Source organism: Cynoglossus semilaevis, chromosome 9, assembly GCF_000523025.1.
Source record: "Cynoglossus semilaevis isolate Cse_v1.0 chromosome 9, Cse_v1.0, whole genome shotgun sequence".
NCBI classification, from domain to species: domain Eukaryota; kingdom Metazoa; phylum Chordata; class Actinopteri; order Pleuronectiformes; family Cynoglossidae; genus Cynoglossus; species Cynoglossus semilaevis.
This window is the reverse complement of record NC_024315.1, coordinates 14,020,965-14,046,655: the sequence shown is the minus strand read 5'-3', so window position 1 is coordinate 14,046,655 and position 25,691 is coordinate 14,020,965. Positions and strand designations below refer to the sequence as shown.

Below are 25,691 nucleotides of genomic sequence, written 5' to 3'. Positions count from 1 at the left end.
GGATCAGTGAAGACCTCCAGACAGATGGAGCACAGGAACTGATCTTCTCCCAGGTTAGCAGCAGCAGCAGCAGCAGCAGCAGCAGCCATGTCTACACAGTAGGAGCAACAGTGACAGTGTTAAAAACACCAACAGGATTCAAACCGAATTCTCCACCAGTGTCTCTGAGACCAGAAGAACAAGGTTGGACAGAGAGGACAGTATCAACGAAAGACAACAAGTCTCACAGCAGTGTCCAGGATCTAGGTTTCCTGGTCTACAGAGACCTGAGCTTGTTGAGTCACACCAGAAGAGTGTAGTTTTAGGTTCAAATCTACAGAAACTCATCAGCTGTGAACTTCTTCACTCACCTTCTCAAACTCCACTGTTTTCCAACCAAAGACTTTAGAACCGCCTGAATGCACGAATGTCGAGACAGGACGGAAAAGTGTGGCCAAGTGTCGATATTCACGATGGTAGTTTTTAGATAGACCTCAAAATCGCTCACAGAATCCCCGATGGTAAGCTGGATAACAGTCGCAATTCTTATTTCAGGAACCAACAGCTCCCGATAGAGATGTGTAGCGAGGTTAAACACGTCGTAGGAAAAAAAGACAATACTAGTGCAATAATTAAGGTGTTGACGTATCAGAACAAAGGCTGCTCTTAAACTGATAGTTGTACTTCCTTTATGCATGTGTGTGGGTGTGTGTCTTCGTATGAAGGAAAATAAAGTCAGAGTCAAAGTCTGAGACTGAAACCATATCAATGTCTACAGGGCTTTTTTCTTTGGACTGTGAGCACCCCCTAGTGTATCTGAAACATCACAAAACAACAACCAAAACAGCTTGAGTCTGTGACCAGTCGTGGTCTTAGACTGAGGATTCTAAGAAATCACACACAAGAGTGAGAAGCAGTGGAGTTTATCTTTCATGGACACATTTAATGTTGAGGTTTCTTCTCGTGATATTGATGAAGCTCAACAGGTTAGATGAGGTCATTAATACTGTGCAATTATCAAGTCTGAAAAGAGTCAAATCATAAAAACCACAAAAAACAAAAAAAACGAACAACAACAGAGTCCCGTCCACATACATCGGTGCAGTGTTGGCCCAGCCTGGAAATATGAGAAGATTAATCCGTGACACCAACAATTTCTGACAGGCACTGATTTTGTCCTGAATGTGAAGACAATTCCCAGAAATCTTATAAGTTGTCTTCAAAATTTGACTTTTCTTGGACTTTAGGGAAACAGAAATTATTTTTTATGATCTCAAGGAATTTCTTTTGTTGCATGAAAAAGACGATAAAAAACACTCCTCCACCAAACTGACAAACTGAGTATCTACGATGGTGGTTCTCAACCTATGGGATGCGTACCACAGGTTGTCCTTGAGCTCCCTGTAGCTAGGGTTAGATGAGTCAGTTTGTCGGGAAATGCAGCTGTCATATATTCGAATATTGCACTTTTTGTTCACACAACAGAAGAATACTAGTATACACTAGTACTGTATTGTTGTGTACAACAATTTAACTATTCAGGGTTGAACACAGAATATCATGTGATAAATCAATGTTTACAATTTTTCATCCTTGTGCAGTACTTTATAACAAAATTTCAAATTCATTTCCATGTTTTTGTATTTATCTTGCTTAGTTTTTTAAATGTATAAATGAATGAGTAATTTTTCTATTTATTACATTTAATTTAAGATTTTCCAAATATATTACTGTTTATTAGCGAATATGTGTTCGTCACTAATGTGTGTCAAACAGAGGTTGGTTTTAAGAGATCAAGGCTCACTAAAGTCACTAAAATAACAGAGGTTGGTTTTAAGAGATCAAGGGTTGGGGACGGGGCAGATTTTGTATTTTGCTTTGTATTTTCTAAAATTAATTTTCCAATAATCTAATAAAATGAATACATTTCCATAGACTGGTCTTAGCTGAACTGGTGCTGCTGTGTTTTACTGTTAGTGCCAGGGAAAGATCAATACTTTAGAAGGTAGTATGAGGTGTAAAAACTTTGAGAACTGCTGAAGTATGAAAATATTCTTCAGTCAAAGTTGGCACTTTTGCACCCTCTGCTGTCCTGCTAGCTCACGTACATCCTGTCATCGACACATCCTTACTGGGGATGTCCGATATTATCGATCGGCCGACATTAGCATAACTATGTAATATCGGTAAGACGTTATAGGTTTTGCTCCGATAATGAAAATCTGATAACACGATCCCTGTGTTTTACCTAATATGCTGGAAACACCTTTACGCCACTGAGACGTTTACCTCAGTTTTGGAGGCAAACGGTTGCATATATTGGTATAGGTTGATATCGGGATCGGAAATTAATTGTTTGGAAAATATAGGCATATAGGATATCGGCAAAAAGTTAATTTCGGACATCACTAACACTCCCCCGTCCATCCACTGAACTGCCTGGACCTACACTGGTGTCAGGATTCCCCCCATGGGCGAATTCTATTCATGTGAGGTCACATGATTCAAAGGACATCACAGAGATGACAACAGTGAAAGTCAGAAAGTCAGCTTTGCTTGCGATTGGCGGCAGTCTAGCAAATTGTCCAAAAAAAAAAAAAACAAAACCTGAAAAAAATACATACACATACAGTACATACATACAAATATATCTGTCAATTTACTATACAGTGATTCCTCTATTCTTCATAATCATCTCTTAAATAAATTGTGGTTCATTGCACTTGTTAAAATAATTAATTTGATGACTTCTCTTAAAGGCATTCGTGTGATTTTTTTTTAAAGGTGAAAAAAAATACTTTTTAACCATGTAGGCCTGATTTAAGATCGTAGTAAAAATATCTGCGATAAACATCGCCTCACCTCCTCATGTACATGAATGGATGTTCATCTCCATATATGGAGCACGTCCTCCTCTGATAGGACAAGGACACACCTCAGTGGACATGCTCGCAGACTTATATACATACATTATTATAAAATAAATAAATACAGGAAAAACATTCTTGGTTCGTGGTTTTCTTTCATAGCGTTGTTTTTTTTGTTTTTTGTTTTTTTTTGGTGCAGTCTCAGACGGAGCGTCGTCGTCTGCGTTTCGTGCTGATGGGAGCTTCCCTGAAAGATGCTGAAGACACACGGTCTGTGTGTAGTGGTGTGTTGTGTGTTCAAATATGTGCAAAAAGTAACTTGTTGTGTCCAGTGTAAAAAGGGGGACCAATGTCTTTGGCCTGAGGAGAAGTAGACGTATGGTGTGTGTATGTGTGTGTGTATGTGTGTGTGGTTGGTTTTAGACCAAGTCACCACTATAAAAGTCTCAGATTGTCCCAGAAAAGTAGCTCAGTCCCAGGTTCTGTCCGAGTGCACCCTCTGGAAGAGAGTGTGGTACAGCGGGGACTCCGGTGTCGCAGCACCTGTCCTTCCCCCCACTGGACCTCAATGGAAGGGTCTCACAGACTGACTAACGGACTGGGAGCTACGGGTGAGAGCAGGAAATCGCCCTTTTATTCCCACCTGCCTCTGCTCCCCCACATTCCCTCATCTTCTCCAATCTCACTGATGCTGCTCCGCATTTATCCACAAGACAGGGTGGAGTGTCTGCGTCTCCACCGGAGGCTAAACAGGTCCCTCGTTATGAGCGCTGTGGTTGCTTCTGCTGAGGCTCACACAGTTCTGCTGCGGCGTGAGCAGGTGGGACGTCTCGTTAGCCACAGCTATGGACACAGGGTTGGGGGAGGAGCTTGTTGTGCTGGCTGTGGTGGGGACGACGGGTGGAGGCTCCACTCCGTCGTGGAGCTCTGTCAGTGTGAGCTCGATCTTAGTGAACTCACTCTCTGTGGACTGTGGCGTTTTGTCCATCCGTGAAGCCATAACGGCGTTCTGGTACTGTTGACGTGTTACCTGGAAAACAGGCAGCACATGTGTCACATGACACAAAAAGCCTCGAAAAACAGACATGTCTCCCCTCAAGGAGACAAGTCTGACATGTCAACGTGAATTCTAACCTTTATGAACTGCAGGTCTGATCGCGCTCTGACTGAGTAGTCAGGTATGTAGATCTGCAGGAATGAGTTTAGCTGGTTGTTGCTGCTGCCCAGTGTCGGGGTGATGGCGTCGATACGATCGCTCCTGTTGAGTGAGTCTGAGTGGTTGAGTCCAAACGGCCGGGGAGGAGATTTATTTTCTGTGTGATGACAACAAGATGTTTAGTGAGTTTACTACTAAAACTGTTTCTTAGGTGAAGCAGAACTACACCTCATATTTGCTGCTCCAGGCCTGGACTGCTGGGGGAACTCCTGCAGTTTTTTTTCTACATTTGACTGGACTGATAAAATCTATGTCTCCTCCTGTACTCCTCCTGGCTCCTTGTCTGACTTTACTGCTATTGGTGGACCTTTTCTGTCTCCACCTCCTCTCCTGTCTCCACACTTTCTTTTTTCCCTGCCTTCTTGGTCATTTTCCCCATTTTTCTATGTTTTTTTATGTGTTTATATGTAACATAAGTGTGTCACCAGATGTGACCAGCAGGTGGATCAGTGTAAACGTAGAGATTTTAAGTGGAGAAAGGAGAAGAACAAGAGAGCGATGTGTGTTTTTCACAGATAATAAAGTTTGAGCAGTATCTCATAGTTCACAGTCGATGCCTCGTCATTCATGGATGAACAGCACATGACACCAGGAGTAGAGGAACCAGAACAAGCATGACCAGAGACTAGCAGCAGTTTGCGCTTCAGAAGGCTGCCGTCCACCTGGGCTGCTACCTTCAAGCTATTGAATTCTTAATTAGTCTGTGGAACCAGAAGACAGACAGAGTAAAGGACGAAATCTTCGAAATGTTCCATGGACATTATTCCCGACAGAAGAACACCGTCAATGAAAGGTGATGTAACAGTCAGAGGGGACTTTAGGTGGCGTTGTGACTGATTTGGACTTCCAAGTATAACCATGTGACTTCGGAGATCTAAAGACAAGCACAGCACTTCAGAAGACCGATCCAAGACCACAGATTACAGAACCCGGGTTACCCACAGAACAACCTGACTTCACCTCCAGTAGTGGTGTAGAACTGGTGGTCCCCAGTGTTCCTTCAAATCTATGAGCTGCGACACAAAACATTTTTCTGTTTTTCTGTGTGCGCTTTTTTTCCCCCCTCTGTTATTTTTTAATTAAAGCCAGATTATGTTTTCCACTTCTTAAAGAAAAGCCTGGTGAAAATCACACACAACAAAGTGGAAACAGCTTGGCCAAAGCTAATGCTGCTACACCGACTGGAATGTATGTAATCCCATGTAGGAATATGTGTGTGCGTGACTGCAAGTGAAATGCACAAATTGTGTTTGTGCATGTGTGTCTGCGAGGACTGAGCGCAGTGGGCCAAAGACCTGGCATGTGAACTCTTGCAGATTAGTATTCTACTTTCTTGGGGGCCACAGGGGCCAGGTCAGAAAAAAAAAAAAAGATGGCGGCCTCACACATTAATGCCTTTACATTCACGTAGCCACACACGATAACACTACACTGTGCAAACCCTGTGAAGCAATGCTTTGTGGGTAACTCCTTAATCTCTTATGCTGCACTTCTGGATGAGTGTTGGTCTGTCTGTCTGTGACCGTCATTATAGTGCAGTACATGTGTCTGTGCATGAGAACATATGTGTATGGGTGTGTTTTTGTATGTGCACTCAGTGGTGTCCAGCAGGGGGCCTGTAGCTGTAGGTCTTGTTTATGGAGAAGGCGGGTTAAAGGTTAGGGGCGAGCGGGGCGGAGCCTGGTCCACTCTGGGGCCTCCGGTCTCCAACACCATTCAAAGACTTAACTAATGGCTCAGGGGTGTAAAAGTCTCAGCCTGAATCACATTCTCTCTCCTCTTCTCTCTCTTTCATTCGTACAGTGAATGTACAGTGTAGGCAGCATTCAAGTAGAGATCAAAGACAGTCTCACACAGAGGAAGGTTCTTAAAGAGACACCACAGACGTGAGGGAGAGGGGAAAAAAATCCACACAGAAAAATCCACATGTAAAAATACAGAGGTTAATGGACGGAACAGTGGAGAGTTAGAATGTAAAGAAGTCAGATTTAAAATCACTGTACCTGGAGATCCTGCTAATGATTCAGCTCTGCTGACCACAAAGGTTCGAGACAGGGACAGAGGGACTGGGTGGAGAGAAGAAAAAAGAAAGGAAGAAAGAAAGAGAAGTAAGCGACAGAGTGGAAATAAAAACAGGGGGGAAAAAGAAGCAAAAGAAAAGGAAAGAAAAAAAAGAAACAAAAATGAGGAAGAAGAAAACAAGGGGAAAAAAGAAAGGAGGACAAATTAATTTTTCAGTGTTATGTCATCACCACATCAAATGAAGCTCTGATGTAAAAAAAAAAAAAAATTCTCTGTAAACGCAAACATGTCCTATGTCCAAAGTCAAACATCTCCTCAATTACAAACACATTTCAAGTACTCTCAAGGTCCCACACCTGGAGCCTGGAAGAGTTACACGAAGGAGTCAAAACTTTTTACATGTGAAATAATTTGATCTTCATGAACATCAACGTGATTTCTGCACTCCTCTGTGACGTTAAGCCTTACATGTTTAGCACATTGTCACCTGGAGATTTAGAGGAAAACAACAGATCTGTATTGTATTGTTCTCTTGAAGCACTAAAAGCCTGATAATAGAGTCCTTCATCAAGACCTTAGTAAATCTCAAATTTGATCTTGACATTCATATGATGCAGGTTCTTACTGCCACCATTAAAACTCTGTGTCAAATCTGAAAATAATGTAAGAAATGTGGAGCTAGACTCAGGTCAGATAAAAAAAATACTTCAACATTTCAAAACTGTTGGTCCGTAACCTGGCTGAAATCGTCTACATTCAGTTAGCTTACATTCAACTGAAGCCCAACAAAAGTTGTGTTCTTACCTTTTATTATATCTTGGCTAATGTTATCAAGCTTTTTTGGTTAATGCTTTGCTATGTTTTGTCGTTTCTTTGTCTAACTTTTAGTTGACTTTCAGGCCAGTATTAGCCACAAAATTTCTAACTTGGTTCTTTTCTATCTGTTTACCACCTTTTACTGTCATTGTGCTTTCAAGCAAATCTTCAAGAAAATGTTTAGCCACTTTTGGGGCAGATTTCGTCTTTTCTTTCAGCTGTTTTTAAATATATAATTGCTAAATTACATCTGTTTTGTGTGCGTGCCAAAATGAGAACATTTCAACAGAAACGGCCAAAAACATTTCTTAAAACCATGGCTAATGGGAACAGAGTAATTCTACGGATTCACCAGTAGGTGTCTCTAAGATCACACCTCCCATAGGAAGCAGAGCCGTAAACGACGTAATAGTTTATGAATGAACAAGGGGGAGATTAGGACATATCGCTCGGTGACGCTTTCTTATGACGTCACCGCAGGCCAGCCCTCACTAAACATGATCATTCATCAAATAAGGTGACAGCAGGTCCGTTTCACAATAGAACTGGATAAAAAGAACACAACAGAAACAGGACCATCACAAAAACCCAATCAGTGAAAATGAGTCAGGAGCTGTGTGGACCATAAACAAAGGTCAAAGGTCTTACCAGGTGACGTTGTCAGAGACATCATCCCATAGAAGGAAAATGGTCCAGCTTCAAACTTTATCCCCTCTTTTCCTGCCTCCACCTCCACTTTCCCCTGTGACAGGAAGAGGAAGCAGCAGCGTCAGTCTCTCGGACCAATTTATTTTCATTGCATCCAGTTGTGAACAAACAAACTCTTAGAGCTGTGAATGAATCCCTCGTGACAGTGATGTGAGTGTACGTGGAGGTGATGTAGCTGGAGGTGCCGACCACATTGATGCATCACTAATGAGCTGTTGGTCTTCAGCATTGTTGTGGACATGAAACCAAACTGGTCTGCACTACAGTCATACCGAGCATACCTCTTTAGGAATGCCCCCCCCCGCAGTGTACTTCTGTTGGGTCAGTGGCTTTGCAATGAAAAAGTGCACGGCCAGGACCAGAGTGAGCAACAGTGTTTTGTGCACTGGATCCTGAGTCTAGGAGAAATGACTGTAGTCTGTCTGTTCATGTGTGGGTGTTAGAAATGTCACACTGACAACTACAGACCAGTTTAGTATACCAGTACCAGTTCCAGCGTTGCATAATTTTATCGTTCAAGCTCGTTCACCCACCTGCAGAATGAGGATGAAATAATCCACGGGCTTGTTCCTGTGGAAGAGGTAGTGCTCTGTCGCCCTCTTGTTCTTCTCGTCATATTTCAGCTCCTGGATGACGTTTGGATGCTTCAACAGGCGCAGCAGGATCTTCTCTGACATTTGCACCGGTGCAAAAGGCTCAACCTCTGGGAAGAAGTGGAATAAAATAACTTTATTATTTAAAAAAAATGATAATCACAACAATAATAACAATAAAATTCCACTCAGCCACATAGCAGTGTGTTTGTGTGACGAGTCTCAGTCCGCCAAGTACATCTGCATTTAAAAGAATGCAGGACAAGAGCGTGCCGAACAAATTAGCATGAGATGTTTACGTAACCAATCGAATCACAAAGTAGAAACCTAATCATTTCAGTTGAAATATTGGCAATATAGGAGGAATAAAAGGATTGATGATTCGGCAAACATTAAATATACTTTTGTTCAACATTATATTGTCATAATAAGACAGTGAGAAATAGAAGAGAAGGTAAAGTTAATAACCATGCGTGGCTAATTTTAGTCTTGATATTTAAAACTCTGCTGTTTTATAACGGCCGATTGAATTTACTTTTTGTAATAACTGAATATTATACTTTCGGTTATTTTAGGCACAGTTCAACAGGAGGGTACACAATGAAGGAAAACATCACACTGTTGTTCATTATGTCCAATAAATATGACGTTCCAGAGTCAGTGAACAATGTGGTAAATAATCGTGGTTTCAACATTGACCAAAAAGATTCCCAGTCGACAATTCAAGTCTGGTTTGATCGATTGACCATGTCTTGATTTCTATTGGCTGACCATTTACTTCAAGCCCCTGACATCATACTCATGCACTAAACTAAGCCGTTAGCATGTGAACCATAACCAGCTAACCATAACTGACACAACGTGTCTTTGCTGTTGTGTCGTCTGACAACAACACCGTTACATTTTCACAGATGAAAAGGAAAAGCACATTTTCAGATGAACAGAGTGAGAATGACACAGCAGTAGCAGCGGCAGCTAACAGGACGGCTAAAAACAAGAAACAGAGCACGGGTGTTCTTATTCCCAAACGTGACTGTTGTGCTTCAACCTTCATCTTCCTCAACTCTGCAGAGGTGATGTGGGTCAGCTGGCTGCTGGCTCCACCACTAGGATTAAACTCAGTAAAAGGAACTTAATTAATGCTCAGCTGCCAGGTCAAAGTTCTGAAGCAAATCCAACTGCAGTCAGGCATCGCTCTCTGCCGCCCCCGCTGCTGCTGCTGCTGTAGTAATAGTAGAAGTAGTGGATTTTCTTTTTGCCTGTTCACAAATCCAATATCAGGGAAAAGCGAGGGAAATGTTTAAAGTTACACTAAGTACAGGAACGTGTGTGAGAGCGAACATCGCGGGCGGAAAACTCAGGATGTGATGTCACAGAGAGGGCAGGAGAGTAAGCAAACAGGGTGGTGTTTTTAAAGCTGCAACCATCGGTGCATGATATGCAAGCAAATGGACGCCTGCTTTTGCACAGACACCCCGGGACGCGATCCCAAAGGCCCAACAAACACACACACACACACACACACAAATACCCGCATGCTTGTTGTGAGTCCTCGCACTAACACACACACACCAGATACTCATTCTACACACATACTCACTCCTCCCTTCATCCACTTGCCCAAAAATTCAAAGCCCATACGGGCACATGCACTCACAAACAACTCTCTCTCTCTCTCTCTCCCTCTCACACACACACACACCCCACAGTGAGGCGCTGAGGGCACACTGGGGGAAGTCAAGCAGCAATACAGCGCACTTGCCTGTTGCTAGGAAACGCAGGGTAGCCAGCAGAAGCTGAGGTGATATTTTAACCTTCATTTCATTGTCCGTGGGCTTGAAGGCCGAGAAATCCTGCTTCCTTTCCCGATGGGTGATTTTCTTCTTCGTCTTGTTGTCAGCTGAAGAGGGAAAATCAAAAGGTCGGTCTGACACTTGGACTGTACATAAACTTTTCTTCAGAGACGGACTAACACAATAATGAAACTACACCCGTCCACACTCACTGGTCCACTCGTCCCGGGTCACAGGGTGACTAAACTTGAGTCACCCAAAGTTTAGTGCTTTCCAGAAACCAAACTGTGGTGTCCTTCTCAGAACCCAAGGAGAACTATAGGGGGCTATGTTGTTGCTTTAGCACATTCTCAGCATAACTTAGAGCCATATGTATTACATCAACAAATAGACTGGCATGAGCCCCCCATGTCTGCCAATCTTCACTGTTAACATAATACAGTATATATAATGTTATATCGTCTATAACAAAATTGAAATATAAAAATCATAATTTTCTTTTTGCTAAATTTCAATTAAAAATATATGACTGACTTTACTGCTGTGTTTTCAAAACCCTGGGGTCGGGACCCCACCTGCAGTCGAATTAGGTCACCTAAAATGTCTAGTAATGGATTAAAAAATATTTTTGGAATGATTGTGATATTGGTTTGTGTAACTTACTGGATTAAGTTTAAGAAATGAGGAAATATATTATATATTAGTTATATTTGCTAACACTTTGCTGTGTTGAAGAGTGAGTTGTAAAAAAAAACAGTGGTCAGCGTTGATTGATTCTCCAGGTCTGGGGTGCAGAACACACACTGCATGTGACGACAGAGTCGGGCCAGTGCAGAGTGCGGCCTGCTGGAAGACCACCGATCCATGCGGAAGAGGCCTCTGTGCCGTATCTACAGTAAGGTGCCTGTCCTTCATACCATTGTAAATAATCAATTTGCACCTTTTGTTAATCTTGTCCATGTCGCTGTCTCTTCTGGCTGCCTTCCACTATTGGCTGAAACAGACGACTGCACACTCCGAGTCTGGACCTACTTGCGTTTTCTGGCCGTTTCTTTTTTCATGCACATCTAGCAGCTGTTTCCACACTTGGCTTATACACTTGCAAAAACTTCTCTGTGAATCTTCACCTTTTGTTTTAATCTACGGAGATTTTTTTTTAGTGACGCTGACTCCAGCTTGTAGTTGTAGGAGCTACGGTACACTATACCCACCCACCTATTACCGGTTACTCAGTTGTGTTAACAATGTAATCAGGTTCGTTATTGAAAACTGTAAAAATATTTTCTTTGTCCTCTGCCTTGTCAATAATGTTGATGTCAAACACTAGTTGGTTTGCAAGTTATGCTGATGGATTCGCTTTTCTAGAAATGGTCTCAAATAATTTGCCACTTCAACAGTACTTAAAATATGTAAATATATAAAGGGGCAGTGGTTAAGAAAGCAGACTTGGGTCTGGAAGGTTCCAGGTGGGTTAAAAACAGAGGTCACATTTGGTTGTGTGCTGTGTCACAATGACAAATAATTCACTTTCACTTTCATAAAGTACTAAATACATGTTTGAAAGTATCTGAGGAGGCTCGAACATTTATACCACTTCCTTCTTCAAATGCATTAAACCTTAAAAAACAAAGCCTGTGCATCTTTCAGAGAACCTACTGTACAAGTCTGTCTCGTCTAAGATCTCCGACTTGATGATTTCTTCGATGATATCCTCCAGAGTGACGATGCCCAGGACCTCGTAGAAAGGGTCTCCTTCACCCTCATTGTTGACTCTCTGGACGATGGCTAAGTGGGATTTTCCTGCACACACAGATATGAAAGAACACGGTACAGCATCAGGCTCATGTGGTGATGAAAAGTCAGGGACCATAACACACCGTGCTCACATTCATCACAACCTAACTAGCAAAACACGCATGACTGCTATAAAAACTAAAAAAAAAACTGAGAGTTGTTGAAGAATATCTGCATGCAAATATTTCTAAAAAAGTTCAGATTTCACACCGAGTAAGTGAATCATGAGTTAATTGAAACTTTGTAATGTTTTTGTTCGGTGTTTGTTGTGCTGTGGAACTTTCGCACTGGGCTGATGTGAAGGCAGTGTCAGTTCTATGGGTTGAACTCACACACACAAACACACACACACACACACACACACACACACACACACACACACTGCCCAATTATCCACAGAGCTGTAACACCTGTTTAACTCTGCCTTCTAGTTCATTGGGAGCTAACTGAAAACCCAACCTTACAAAGTATCAGTACTGGTACATGGTATCAACGAGAACACAAATAAAAAGTTCTGGTATTCATATCAGTTTGTAAGAACTGTCAGGACCATCCTACAAATAACAAATAATAAACGGTTAAAGTTCCCTGTAACTGTAATGGCATGTTGGACATCGGAAAGTGACGAAACTCACAGCTGCCAGACAGCAACATGACACACGCACACACTCGAAAACTTCCCAGGACCCTCCTGTGTGCCGTTACACGTGGAAAAAAAAGAACCCAACTGCTGTGTATGCAGAGAATACTGTCAGGCAAAACACTAAACAAATTCTTTGCCTTTTCTCAGCTTGTGATCATTTAAAAGGAATTTTCCAGAGGCCCGGGCTAATATTAGCCCCTGCAAAATGAAGTTTCCATTCCACCCTGGCGATATTCTCACCGAGCGAGGGAAAAGACTGGACGAAGGCTCGGCTGTGTGATCAGATTGTCTCAGAATGAGCTATTTGCATGCAGATACACCTGGTTGTAAATAATGCAGGAGGACATCGCTGGGCTCGACTGTACGGTTGTGTACACCTGAGTCAAAGTACATGGATATATGCGGTTTTGGGGGGAGGGAGGGACAGGTATAAATGAAGTCAAAATGATTATTTCTCTGGGGAAAAAAAGGTTTACCCCCCAGTACGTGGGAAAACAGATTTTTGATTCGTCAGCAATTCTCACCTTTATCTCAAAAACACTAATGTTTTCATCATGATCATGATCCTTTATCTCTACCTATAAACAAATCATGATCCTTTATCTCTACCTATAAACTTGATGTTTCAGATGGTTTCCAAAACCTTTCAGACTGATTTTTTTTTCCACAACACTTTTCTCTTGTCTGTTCATATTTTTTTTATGACCACTAGGTAAACCAGGGCTTTGTCTTTCAGTTTGACTTCAGGAGACAGCTCTTGTCCTTGGCTCAGGTTGTTAATCTGTTTCCAGTCCTAATCGTCCTTCTCCAGGTTGTTCTTAACAGAGTTCAGCTTGCATTTCAACACATAAATTCTTTAGTGCGTGGGCACTAAAGAATTTACTAGGGTTTTGAAATAGTTGGTTTGTTTTTTGGCGTTTTTTTGAGGTCCATTTCTTGACCATTGGAAACATGTTGATGACATTTTTTTTTTATCTCTCTCCATTTTTGTATAGCCTTCTTTCATTGGCTGTAGTGCATGGACTTAAATGGACCGAACACCCTACGTTATTTCTACGGTAAATAAAGCTGATTTTCTTATGACTACATTAAAACATTATTTGTCTATAGCAGACGTGTCGTCCAGTTTCTGAACCTGCTCTGTAGTAAAGTGTGGGATAATTACTGGAGATCGGAAAGCTTATCATTCTCTGTTGCCCACTCTAAGTCACAGATTGTGGCTCTGCTACTGTTTCTGCTAACGTTGCTCATCGGGGTGCAGCAGAGAACGAGCTGAGCAAACCTTTGGCCTGATCACGAGGAGTGTTTTATAGCACTGCAGCTCACTGCCTGCTCACAACACTGGGATGGCACCTGGTGGTGCAGTGGGCAGCGCATCAAAGTCTAAATGCGAGGAGATATTGGATGCAGACACAATGCTTTTATCAAACACAAAAAGGCTGTGCTGGGAACGATCCCAAAAGAGGGGTATTAATAATGTACGACGTGAAATCCTATGACCGCGAAGAGTCCACATATTTGCAGAGCATTCAAAACCTACTGCCAACATGTCCAACAAAAGCAGGGCCTGATTGCCCCTGATGACATCATCACCTAAAACATATTGCTCTGTGACTCAGGGCTGGTGCTTAACTGGGACAAACACAGACTAAGCCCTGGTGGGTTAAAGCCATCAGGCCTCTGAAGTCCTTGAGCGAGCAATTACTCTAAACTGCCTGGGGAAGGAACAGCCAAATGGAGTGGCCAGAGCAGCACAGTGGAACAGATCAATGCTCACTTCCTCCTCTTTAATGGTATCCACTCCACTCGCATCAGGTTTATAAATATAGCGTCTGAAGGGGTTAGTCGACATGGAGTGTTTGACCTCAGGTCGTGCCCTCTGATGACTGTCATGATGAGCTAAAAGTGGAAAGAACAATGAACTCCATTCAAAGTTTGACTTACTTCACTGAAAGTGCCCTAAAAGTATATTTTTTTAAAGCATTTGTGTCATGCAGTTGACATATGTTGTTATTCTGCTATTGTAAATGTAAATGTAAATGTAGCCCCAGAACTGCCACAAACTGAAACACTGGGTTTACATTGTGCCCATGCAGAACCAAGGAGGGGAAGGGAACGACGGTCAAAGCATCATTATCCCAAAGATAGTGATTAGAAAAGGTTGCTAGTCAATTGTGGTGATCACTCGTGATGTCATTCAGAACTGGTGGATATGTCTATGAAGGTTCTCAGTCATCCAGGTCATGGTCAAGGTTGAAGAGTTCTGTTCTGTCAGAAATTTCAAAGAAGGACTGACGATCACAGACACTGTGGTCTGTTCAACATAAAAATCTTGCGGACAAGTTCATTTTTAAGTCTTAGGGAACCTAAAGGCCTAAAGGGAACGGTCACGGAAAAACAATCACTTTCAGCCCCATAGCTTCATCAATGAAAGTTTAAATGAGACCCCGTGCACATTGTTGTTAGCTACAATCAGAGCGAAGGAGCAAACCATCAGGAAAAAAAAAACTGGGCTGACCTCCAACCTGTTTGAAGACACTGATAAGAGGTAGCAGGGATTAAACTCTCTCTGTTCTGCTCTTCACTGAACACACACTTGTAAAAGCTGTTTGACAAGTCAAACTAACAGGATGTTTGTCCACACAACGCTATCACCTCCGTCGAGTGAATATTAAAGACAGGCCATTATGAGAGCTTTAACAGAGGTTGCAGAGGTCAGTAGTTTAAAAGGGCGCGCGGATGAGTGAATGAGGACACAGCAAAGTACTCAGAGGACATTGTTTTCATTGAAGGGCTGTCAAAGGTACATTGTAGATTAATCACAATTAATCATTATTGTGGAATCGTAATTCATGTATTATTTAACAAGATAAATAAACTTTCCTTGAAAAATGTGCATACTGCTTGAACAGAAGGACAAATCACAGCAGTGTGATGTCATTGTAGGTAATAACCGCAGTATTGGAACAGATTCACTGTCCTACCTTTGTACATTTGTTTCATTTGAAAGAAGACACTGATATTCCCTTGTTTTCATGAATCAAGCTAAAAGGTTATACAGATCTATAAAACCTGACACTGTTCTGTTCTTCTGGTTCTATTGCACTGGACCGGAAAAACTTTTAGGATCGTAACTGTTGCATACTATATCATTGTACATACAGTATATACACAACGATATTTGTCCTCCGCATTCAGACCACGCACCACATAGAAGCAGTGGACAACACTTTCTGGTGCCAGCATAATGTTGCATGGCCCTGCTGGACCAGGATATGGACCGACAACCTTCTGGTCACATGACCAATTCTTTGAAAAAAACAAAAACAAAACCCTGTTATAGTTTTTTATCCCAATTACTTTGTCCTCCCTGGGTGTTACAGTAAGATCCTTAAGTGTAGGTTATTGTCAATGTGCTCAGAATATTATTACAAGTGCAATGCATCAAGAACCAGTATATAATTACACACCACAGGGAGAATGTAAGTATTTGAACAGCTGGGCTCTGTTAACAACCAACTGACTGACTCCTGCCCTGACTCTGAATTTTGTTGATTAGCATTTCATACACAAGCACACCTACAGGTGCTGTAGCCCGAATGGGTTTCTCTAAATGTCCCACAAGATTTGAGCACACCATCCAGTTTCCCACAAAAGAAAAAAGAACTATAGAACTGGAAAATTCAACCACGTATAAATTCTGACATGAACAGCCTGTTTATTTATAGCTGCTTAGCTGCTGTATGGTGGTGAGTACTGTTGGGGAGGAAACAGGAGGTAGAATGGGGATGTTGACCCTCTCGACCCTGTGCAGCCTGGGACTTGGCAGTGGGCCTCAGGGAGAGCGTGTCCTTGCAGAGACCGGTCATCAAGGGCCCTATAAGCCACCACTGCTGCCTGACATCTGGGGCTGTCTAGCTGGGCTGAGGCTGAATGCATGCTGGGTAGTCCAGCACGCAGGCACACTGCACACATCGGGGTCAGAGGTCATTTCACTTTCAATTTCATTCATTAGAGCAGCATGGTGTCTTTGGTCGAAAACTGCAACAACAACATGGTCAGTTCAAATGCCACATCATGAAACTACTGAGGGGAACAACAGTTGTGTCATTCTTTCCCTGAAATGACCGTTTCAGATCGGCTCTGTACTCACACTTAGTCAACGCGCACGTACGCGCAAAGATAGGATTATTGTGTTCCCCTTAACAACAAAGTAGTGAATGACCAAGGTACCAGGAAGTGCCTGATCCCATCCGGAGACACAACATGTTTGTTAAGTTAGTGTGTTTCACTGTTTGATTCCAACTGTGGCTGTGAACAGGTCGAAGGGAATCACGTCCAGGACATTGGACCCTTGTTGAGTTTATTCTGCAGAAATCCTTCACACACACTCCACTGTCTTTTGTCATCTGCTGCAGACTTCAGTGGAAACGGTAGCTACCATGCTACTGTTTTGCTAGCTCAGAGTCAAGCCTGAGAACCTCCTCTTGGGCCACCGGAGACTAAGCTATGTGCTCTTTTCCACCATTCCCAGCTTATTTATGGAATGCAGCTTTGTCATATTTTTCCATAGCGCAATTTTCATCTATAAATAGTCACGTGCGGCTCACAGAGTTGTGGTGGGAGTATGAGGGGTCAGTGTCTGTCCTGTTCACTCATCACTGACCCCCCCACCCCGTTTTGCTCTTTTACTACTTTCCAAAAACATGAGCTCTGACAAATACAGTGTACTGTACAGTAATGATGGGGTGATGAGAAGCTGCGGCTATCGGTTATTTTTCCAATCCTTTAGTCTATCAATTATTTTCTTCAATTCAATAAAATGATTATTTGAAGTCTAAAATGGAAAAAAAGCCCTTTATTCCAGGAGAGGCAAAAATCCAAATATGTATAAAAGTATCTATCTTTATCTAACTATATAGAAAGAACATACATATAAGTATATATAAAAACACAACTTATTTTCCCTTTCTCTCCGCTAAAAACTACACCGCAAATCAGTGCAGAGAAAACATGCTCAACAACCTTAGCACATGCAATGTAATAAATAAATAAATCAAGTTTCTCACGCCGGAGGTCAACACTTCACTGTTGTCAGAAACTACATCACTTTAGAGTGTTTGGTCAAGTATTCACCGTATTATTTAGTCCAAGATAGTCCACATTTGAAGTACTTTGTTCCCACTGGGCAGTACCAACAGCTTATTCCAGATTAAAATATGTATATGTGTGTATTCTGTCAAGGACCCCATCAACCTCTTGACCTTGGACGACTTTTAATGGCCTTCAAACGAATCAGCTGACAGGATTTCAAAACCAAACAGTTTAATGCAAAGACAAGAGGTCTGATCAGAGTTCCTCGTCACTGATAAGAGGCCTTGGTCACATGATCAATCTGCTGCTACTTGTCCATGGTGTTTCACCAGACACACACGCAAGAGTACTGTACAGCCAAACACACACACACACACACACGCACACGCACACTGCTGGATTGTTGTTCATTCAGAGAAGCAGTTTGCTGTCGTAGCTGGCTGCGCTTGTTGTTAAAAGGTCCCCTGGGTGGAGATTCCTCTGGGCCTCAGTCATAAGGAGAGGCATCAATGGGAAACCAGAGGAGATAAATGAATGGGCCTGTGGTCAGGTGCTGCTCTGCGCTCAGTGTTTCAGCTGATGAATGGTGAGCACATCACACAACAGTTAATAAAAAAAAGAAAAAGAAACGAGGGGTGGGAGGTGTTTGATAGAAGCAACAACACCAGTACGTAGCTGTGCTCAGTCTGGTATAGGTGGTGTAGGACCACGGTGACATGAAACCATCTTCAACTGTATTACTCCGGAGTCCAGGTTTTTTTCTCCTCCTCACATTTAACCCTAATGAATTTAGACCTGTCTAAAGTGATGATCATTGGTTAATCACAGACTATAAAAAATGGATGTAAACCTCATGGAGATGAACTAGAATTTGTGTCAACAATGCGAACATCTGCCGACATGTCAACGTTTTGGCACGTCCATGTAACTGCTACTTAACAAACAAATGAAGCAGAGTCGATGTGTATGATATTGACATTAAACCTCCTTGACCTGAGGATGTCAGGCTAAGTGATGATGTCAGAAAATTCACATCTCGATATCTTTGTGCTAAATGTCAATGTATGATATATAAAATATATATATAATATATTTACTTTAATATATTTATTTCAGAATTTATAATTATCTACAGACTATAAATTACCTATTTCAGAATTTATAATTATCTACAGAACTGGAAAAAACTCATTCTTTCACTGCTCATCTGTTCAATTTAAACTCAATTTAAAATCGTCTGAAACAACTCGTGAGTCACGAATTTCCTTCTCTCCTACCTAACATTTTTTTTCTTTTCAAAATTACCTTTTAAAAAACGTAACTTTTATGATCCCCTCTACTTATTACAACAAAGGGCAACTACTACTGGAAGTTCGGCCCAAATCAGGGCTTTAAACCTCATCATTAATACTTCAATCAACACAATTAGTGGGTGTAAAATCCTTAAAGCCAGAATGAGCTAAGTACTCAAAAAAAGGCTCATGTGCTTTCTGCAATAAGCTTTGGGAATGTGGGCTGTCGGGGAAAAACATGAAGAAAGATGTTGAAGGAAATCCAGTTCACGCGTGTTTGTACTGAACCGACGAGACACTGCTCCCGTGGACGCTAAATAAACCCTCTTAAAAAATGTAAAAAAAAAATTATGTGACAAGGTGATTAAATTAAGAGATTACCAATCCAGAATCTCCACATGGAATATAATGTGGGATTACGCCAAGGTGTTGATATGGGCCCCGCAGAAAATACAGCGGGCGACGTGGACGAGGTACAAAGTCAACAATTAAACACCGCAGAAACAGAGCACATTTTCCTCCGGATCTGCACCAACAACAACAAAAACAATGAAGAAGAGATTAATCACGGATAACTGTAAATAATTATAATTATTCATGATTCCCTGAGATAAATCAACATTCCTAAATATTACCCAGACAATTGTTGGTTCCCGACCAATTATTTGAGCAATCAGTTTGACTGTTGTTTCAGTCAGTCTATGACTATGGTCTGAGACAAGCCGGGCCACTGACCTGAGGTTGAAGCCCCCACAAATGACAGGAATTTAAGCTTGTGGTATTTGGTGAAAATAAAACGCCGTCCACTCGTGTGCGGGAATAACAACATGTATATCAGGTGTATTACAGCGTTAAAATGGGTTAAAATCATTAGTCTCGGTTTCCTTCACAAATTAATTAACATGAATTTATAATTAATTAACATGTTAATTTTGACATCATAAAATCTAAGGTTTAACAAAATGTTGACATTTTAAAGGCCAGATACTTTCCTGACCAGCATTTTTCTTTTTTGGTCAGCAGGTTAGCAGGAGGCTAAGCTCTAGATAGGGTTAAAACTTGGAGGCTGGATTTGGGGGCGGAGGGTCGGTGGAGCAGTGGCAGGGGCCTGCAGCCCATGGTGGGGCTCTACTAGCAGTTTTCCCAATTGCTGTTTGTTGGGAGACAGCAGAGAGAGACAAAGAGCAGACGTAGCAAGAGAACTGAATGACCTGCAATCACGCCTGTTTACTTGATGCCCATTTTCTACAGCCATCATGTCTGCTGAAGGACACTTATTTTAAGGCAGTGCAATTAAAGCATGTTATGCTTCATCTGTGTGTCATGAGAGAGGATCAAAATGAGCTTTCATGATAGGTTCAGAAGCTGAACTCTGATCTATCTGAGACTTTTTGTTTGAAGAAATCGGTGTTCAAACCCATGATTTACTTTTTAAGTGAAAATGAAGATTAGGAATGATTCCGTGATGATTATTCTTTTTTTTTTTATCACTTCTGTGTTTCACGTTGTCGGCTAAAACGAAGCAACGCCACCAAAGTCTCAGAAAAGCAGGCTCCGTCAGCTGACGGTGAAAAGCGCTGGTGTCTTTGTGAAAGGCCCGTCTTGGGTTTTTCCTCCAGCCAGTAAATGGAGAGACTGACAGTGTGCCCGGTGTTATCAATGAAGCCAGCCTCTCTGCTCTCCAAAAAAGTGCAGCTTGGACAGTGTCCACGGCAGGGCATTGGGACTGGAGGTTTGTGTCGTTTGTAATTTATAACACTGAGGGAAACGGGCAACAGGACAATATGGAGAGGAGAAGGAGCGAGGGAATGTGGGAGGAGGGGGATGGGAGTCGCTGCACTAGCAAGTGGCTCTGTCTCCCTGAATGTGCAGCACAGAGCCTGGTTACCAGGCTGAGTGAGCCGGAGGGTTCTCTGTCTCTGCGTGAGGCTCAGGCCAAAGCTTCTTTTTGCCCAAGTTCAAGTTCAACATAAACTAGATTTACTCATGTCCATATACACACCTCTAACATAAAACCTCATCTCTGGTTGGTACACTCCCCAAAATGCAATACAAACAGAAATTTTAACTTTTTGTCAACTTTTTAACAGACAACTAAGCAAAAAATTAAAAAAAAGATTTTAGTGTCCAACAGCCAAACGTGAGTAGATTTGTTTAACACAAATCACTGCTTGCAGCACACGTTAATAAACCCATGTACCGCCTCAGAAAATACTTCCCTCACCTGGTACCACCGGTATGGCCGACACTAAAATACAACTGCACATACTCTATGCTCAAGTGCTAGTGTGTATGTATGCTAAATTAATGCATGGTAAAATAAGCAGAACTAACCTTTAATGTTTAATAAACACATTATTTAGTTCAGGATTCCCAAGGTGTGGCGTGTGCATGTCTGTGGGTGTGTGCTGCCACTAGGGGGTGTGCGAGATGAAAAATGTAATGGCGGTTTGGAATGTGACTTTTTTCCACACAACATAGACGTGTATATAAATCAAAAGCTGTCATTTGAATGAATAAATAAATACAGCTTATATATATATGTATCTATATATAGCGCAACAAGCTTTATATATACATTTAAAGCTTGTTATGCTTTCTTGAGACATAAGAGCTGCATCACAATTTATCATCATCACCATCATTATGATCATCACCTTCTTCTCCCTCATTATCATCATCAGCATCACAGCCATCATCACTTTCATTATCATCATCATACCATTATCACAGTCACTGTCATCTTCATCATCCTCGTCATCTTTTCCCCCTCCTTATTATGACCATACAGACACTAACAGTAGCCATTTCCCTCCATTTCATCCCAATGACATAATGCAGAGAAGCCGAATGACCATGATAACATCTTAATGACATAACTGCAGTCAAAACAAACCCCTCTGTGACATTTCCTGCTCAGAATGATGATGATGGCTTGGTATGAAATACATTAGAACATATAATTCAACTCTACATTTAAATCGACATGAGTCCCAGTCTAATCAATTCACTCTCCAATAGGTGACTAAAGAAAGACCGTTCTTCAAACTAGGAGAAAATAATGGCTGTCATTTCAGAACTAGAACCTCTCTTTATAAAGGACTTAGATTCAATGCCTAGTTTTTTTCCTTGATTGAGTCCATTAAGGCAGCAGCCTTAATGGACTCAATGGTACTGGACAACTTGTCTTGTATTAAAGACCAGTTGTCCAGTACCAGCCGTTATAATGCCAGATCAGACAGGCTTTGCGATGATTGACACTTTGCAGCTGCTACACTAATCAGGTCTTGCAGTTCCACTCCATGTTGTACCAGAATTTGAAGAATGTGGGCTAATTCAAAGGCCGCTCCTTTGACATACCAAACACAAGGGTTTGATGTATGTCAGATCAAAATGACGTGTCGTTGAAACAGGGATGTATGATGTCACATGTGACATCACACGGAGTGACAGACCAACACAGGCCTAAATAGAGCACATGTCAAATATCAGAAATTCAAACATTTGGTAAACACTCAAAAATCGGTCTTATTTACATTGAACTGCAGACACATTTACTCCAAGTTTGAGTGCTAATTTTTGAGGGTTATTTTTGCTCGTTGTCATTAAAATGACATGAATGATGTGTAAAGATAAATTACACATTAGCGTCTCACTGCCAGGCAATATGATTCAGTATTCAGTGCGTTTTACCCAGGTTAAATGAGTGTTGGAGTGTTGTTAAATTAATAATTACTTCTTTCATATTAGGTCAAACATGTCATTAGAATAATGAAATTACTGCCTGCATACAGAGAATGTAAGTTCAACCAAGCTGCATTTCTGGAAGTTGTAAAAATAATTTTGAGATAAAACCTAATCTGCTGAATCAAAGGCTGGTCAAACAACCTGAGTCCAAATGGGATTAATGCAGGATTATGGAGAGAAGACCTGATGACACACAGAGAGGACATGTAAACTCCACATGATTGAGGCCATTGTAATTGCACTGAGCACTAAGGTGTATATTGAGGGTGAGGCACAGACCAAACAACAAGGCAGTCCATCACACACGTATTCAGCCAGACAACCATTTACACTCACATTAACACCCATATTCAGTAATGGTCAGTCTCGAGTGAATAGTTAACCTAATCCCTAAACTGCATGTGTTTGGAAGATGGAGAAGCCTAGCATACACACACAAAGAAAAAAAAACTATATACAGAAATATCTGGGACTGAACCACTGAAACTGAAAAAATATGACTGGAAGTGGTGTCTGTAGTGGTGATCTACCTGGTAGGGGCATATACATAACCCCCGAAACCCGCAACTCTCTGGTTGTAAGACGACTGAAAAATACCAACAATTCTCACCAAACGTGTAACACAGCATGAACATGGACAAAAGTGTTGCTTTGTCTCAAGTGCTGATGAAACTTTTGGGTTTCATTCATAAAGAGCTGCCGCTGTCTGATTTACTGGTAATGAACTTTCAAATGCAGGAGCAAAAACACAGAGAAGGTAAATACTCATAAAGTACACAAACGTGTCACTGCAAACACAAACAACAAAACATTCACCTGTTCTTGCACCACTGGAGCCATCAAGTGTCAAATGTTTTCTACTACAACGTGAAGTATCTATTGCCTCAAAGGTCATGATTAGGGATTAAGTGAACTTACTGAGGTCGTCAGCATCTCCCAGTATCAGAGGACACAAAACACGTTCCACACGTGTTTCATAGACGTTTTACGAAAAGCCCGGTTCCACCTTGAACCCAGAGTCAATAAGTACCGTCTTAGAGAAAACGTCAAACTGCTAAAGTACCGCAATGAGGCCAAGAGAGGACAAATGTGGACCACGCAGAGAAGCTGCTCAAGGACTGTGATTCTGAATTAAGCATAGATTGACCTATTTTTCAGCAGTCGGGGAACTAGTTTAAGACGTGCCAGGGCTCATGGAGTCTCCCAGACTCTGGGGACATGCGTACCCTGAGGTATGGAAGAATGGCGGCGCAGTCAGATTTTTTCACTGCTGTAGCCTTTTGACGAGCAATTGGATAATACGGTATAAATCCATCATCTTTATTAACAGGAACAAAAAAGAACAAAAGAAGTGTATTTGCCATGTAGGAAAAGGAAAGAAATAACACCCAGCTTCCACAGAGTCATGTCCCAGTTCCAACATCCGCCATCCTGCCACTGCACTGGTATGTGAGTCTATTTTATTTGTCTATAACAATGTCACAAAACATTTTGTCTTGAAAAATAAGAAGTCAAAATATCAACTCTTTAAAACAAACTACTGTATATAAAAGGGAAATATGGAGGAACTATTCTTTCTCCTTAAACAGAATGTTCACTCTCATCGTTTTACCCGTTTCTTGGACTTGTGCTTCTCTGACGAGTCCCACCATTGATGGGCTACATAGTTCCTTGAACTTTTCCCATAGTCTGGGGGTACTGCGTCTTCTTCTGCCTGCGTTTCCCGGACAATTCTAAAAAAAATTTAATAGGTCCAGACTCAGTTTCTCTTTTAGGACTGACAACAAATAACCTGAAGTCAAATTCCTATTTCTGACTGTATATGTACTGCTGGTCCATGGAAAAATTGTCTTACGTAAAGTCGGCGCATGGTGCAAAAAATGTCGGGGACCACTGGTTTAAAGCATGAACAGCAGGAGCTGAGAGGACTGTGCAGCTCCACAAGTGGGATCAAATTAATTAACAATGACTTACAATACAAAGCACCTTGGACTGTGTGCCCGTTGTGAACAGAGCCAGGTCGGCAGGAAACTTTGACCTCACAGCCCTCCCCTCATAACTGCTGATGACGTCCAAGAAAGGTTCAGTGAGAGGAGAATTACCTCAGGCCAACAGTCAGCAGCAAAGCCAGTCTGCCCTGCACAGCACAGCTCCACTGGAGCCGGGGGATGGAGTGAGCATTTACACTGTACCCTCTGCATCAACCTTAGAGCTGATTTTACCTCAGTGTTTGGTGTTTTGCTGCCTCCTTGCATCACTGCATCACTAACAAAACTTCCTGTCAAATAAATTAGCCCTGGACATAAAGATTTTTTTCTCTACCCTTAAAGATAAAACGTCAGAAAACAGTCCAAGACAATGGACTGTCAAAAAAAATCTTTGACATGAAACATGATCAAGCATTTAAATGACCCCTGATGTCATTGTCCACGACACAGAGGTAAACTTGATGTCATACACTACATGGCCCATGGTCCAGATACTGCCCGTTGGGTTTTGAAATCTGGACCGCTAAACACTGCTACAAGATCCGGTAAAGACATTTTCAAATTCTTATCATCTTAATACATGTACTAGTCAACTAGACTGTTTTGTTGTTCATTTTCCACTAAACAGGATTATAATTAAAAAATGAGACATTATGATCTATTAAGAACTTTGAAATATGTTTTGAGGATATGAAAACTTATCCTAAGTAGTGCGAATCAGACTGTGTGTCAGATACACGTGCATTTAGCTCGTGTCAAGCTCTTTTATGTCCATCTCCTAACTGCTGTCTTTGATTTAACGATGCACCAGCCACAAAGTAGCATGCAGTACTGATTCAGAGTAGGACAAGTCTGCGCAGTAACTGCTGCTCCTTATTACTGTGATGACTCCACTCCCTCATGTGATGTTATGTAATTGTAATTTGGCTGAGAGAGCTGTGCAGGGATTACAATGACACTGGGAATTAATATTCATAAAGTACAGTGACTTGTAAAATAACAGTGCCTGAGTCACGCTTCACTCTGACAGTGTACACTAACACACTGGGTCCTCAGCAGGTGTCTCTGCCGGAAGCAGCTTCACATTAGACCATGTCAGGAGAGAGAGACCAATACAGTGTGTCGAATAGCTCAGTCTG

The 25,691-nt window shown here is 41.7% G+C and overlaps 1 protein-coding gene across 2 annotated transcripts in view; it reads right to left on the bottom strand.

Annotated features, from left to right (window-relative positions):
• Positions 1-3,569: 3,569 nt before the first annotated feature.
• The window catches only part of cnnm2b (cyclin and CBS domain divalent metal cation transport mediator 2b), a 34,331-nt gene continuing 12,209 nt past the window's right edge, over positions 3,570-25,691 (bottom strand). Inside the window, exons 3-9 of one of the 2 annotated variants that reach the window (XM_008317355.3) lie at positions 11,651-11,794; positions 9,964-10,101; positions 8,142-8,311; positions 7,549-7,642; positions 6,066-6,128; positions 3,981-4,159; positions 3,570-3,876 (exon numbers count right to left, since the gene is read on the bottom strand). In XM_008317355.3, the coding sequence (XP_008315577.1) occupies positions 3,592-3,876; positions 3,981-4,159; positions 6,066-6,128; positions 7,549-7,642; positions 8,142-8,311; positions 9,964-10,101; positions 11,651-11,794 (1,073 nt within the window). In that variant the 3' untranslated portion in view covers positions 3,570-3,591. The remainder of the gene's footprint in view (positions 3,877-3,980; positions 4,160-6,065; positions 6,129-7,548; positions 7,643-8,141; positions 8,312-9,963; positions 10,102-11,650; positions 11,795-25,691) is intronic. The other variant, XM_025058538.1, reaches the window with a different exon arrangement.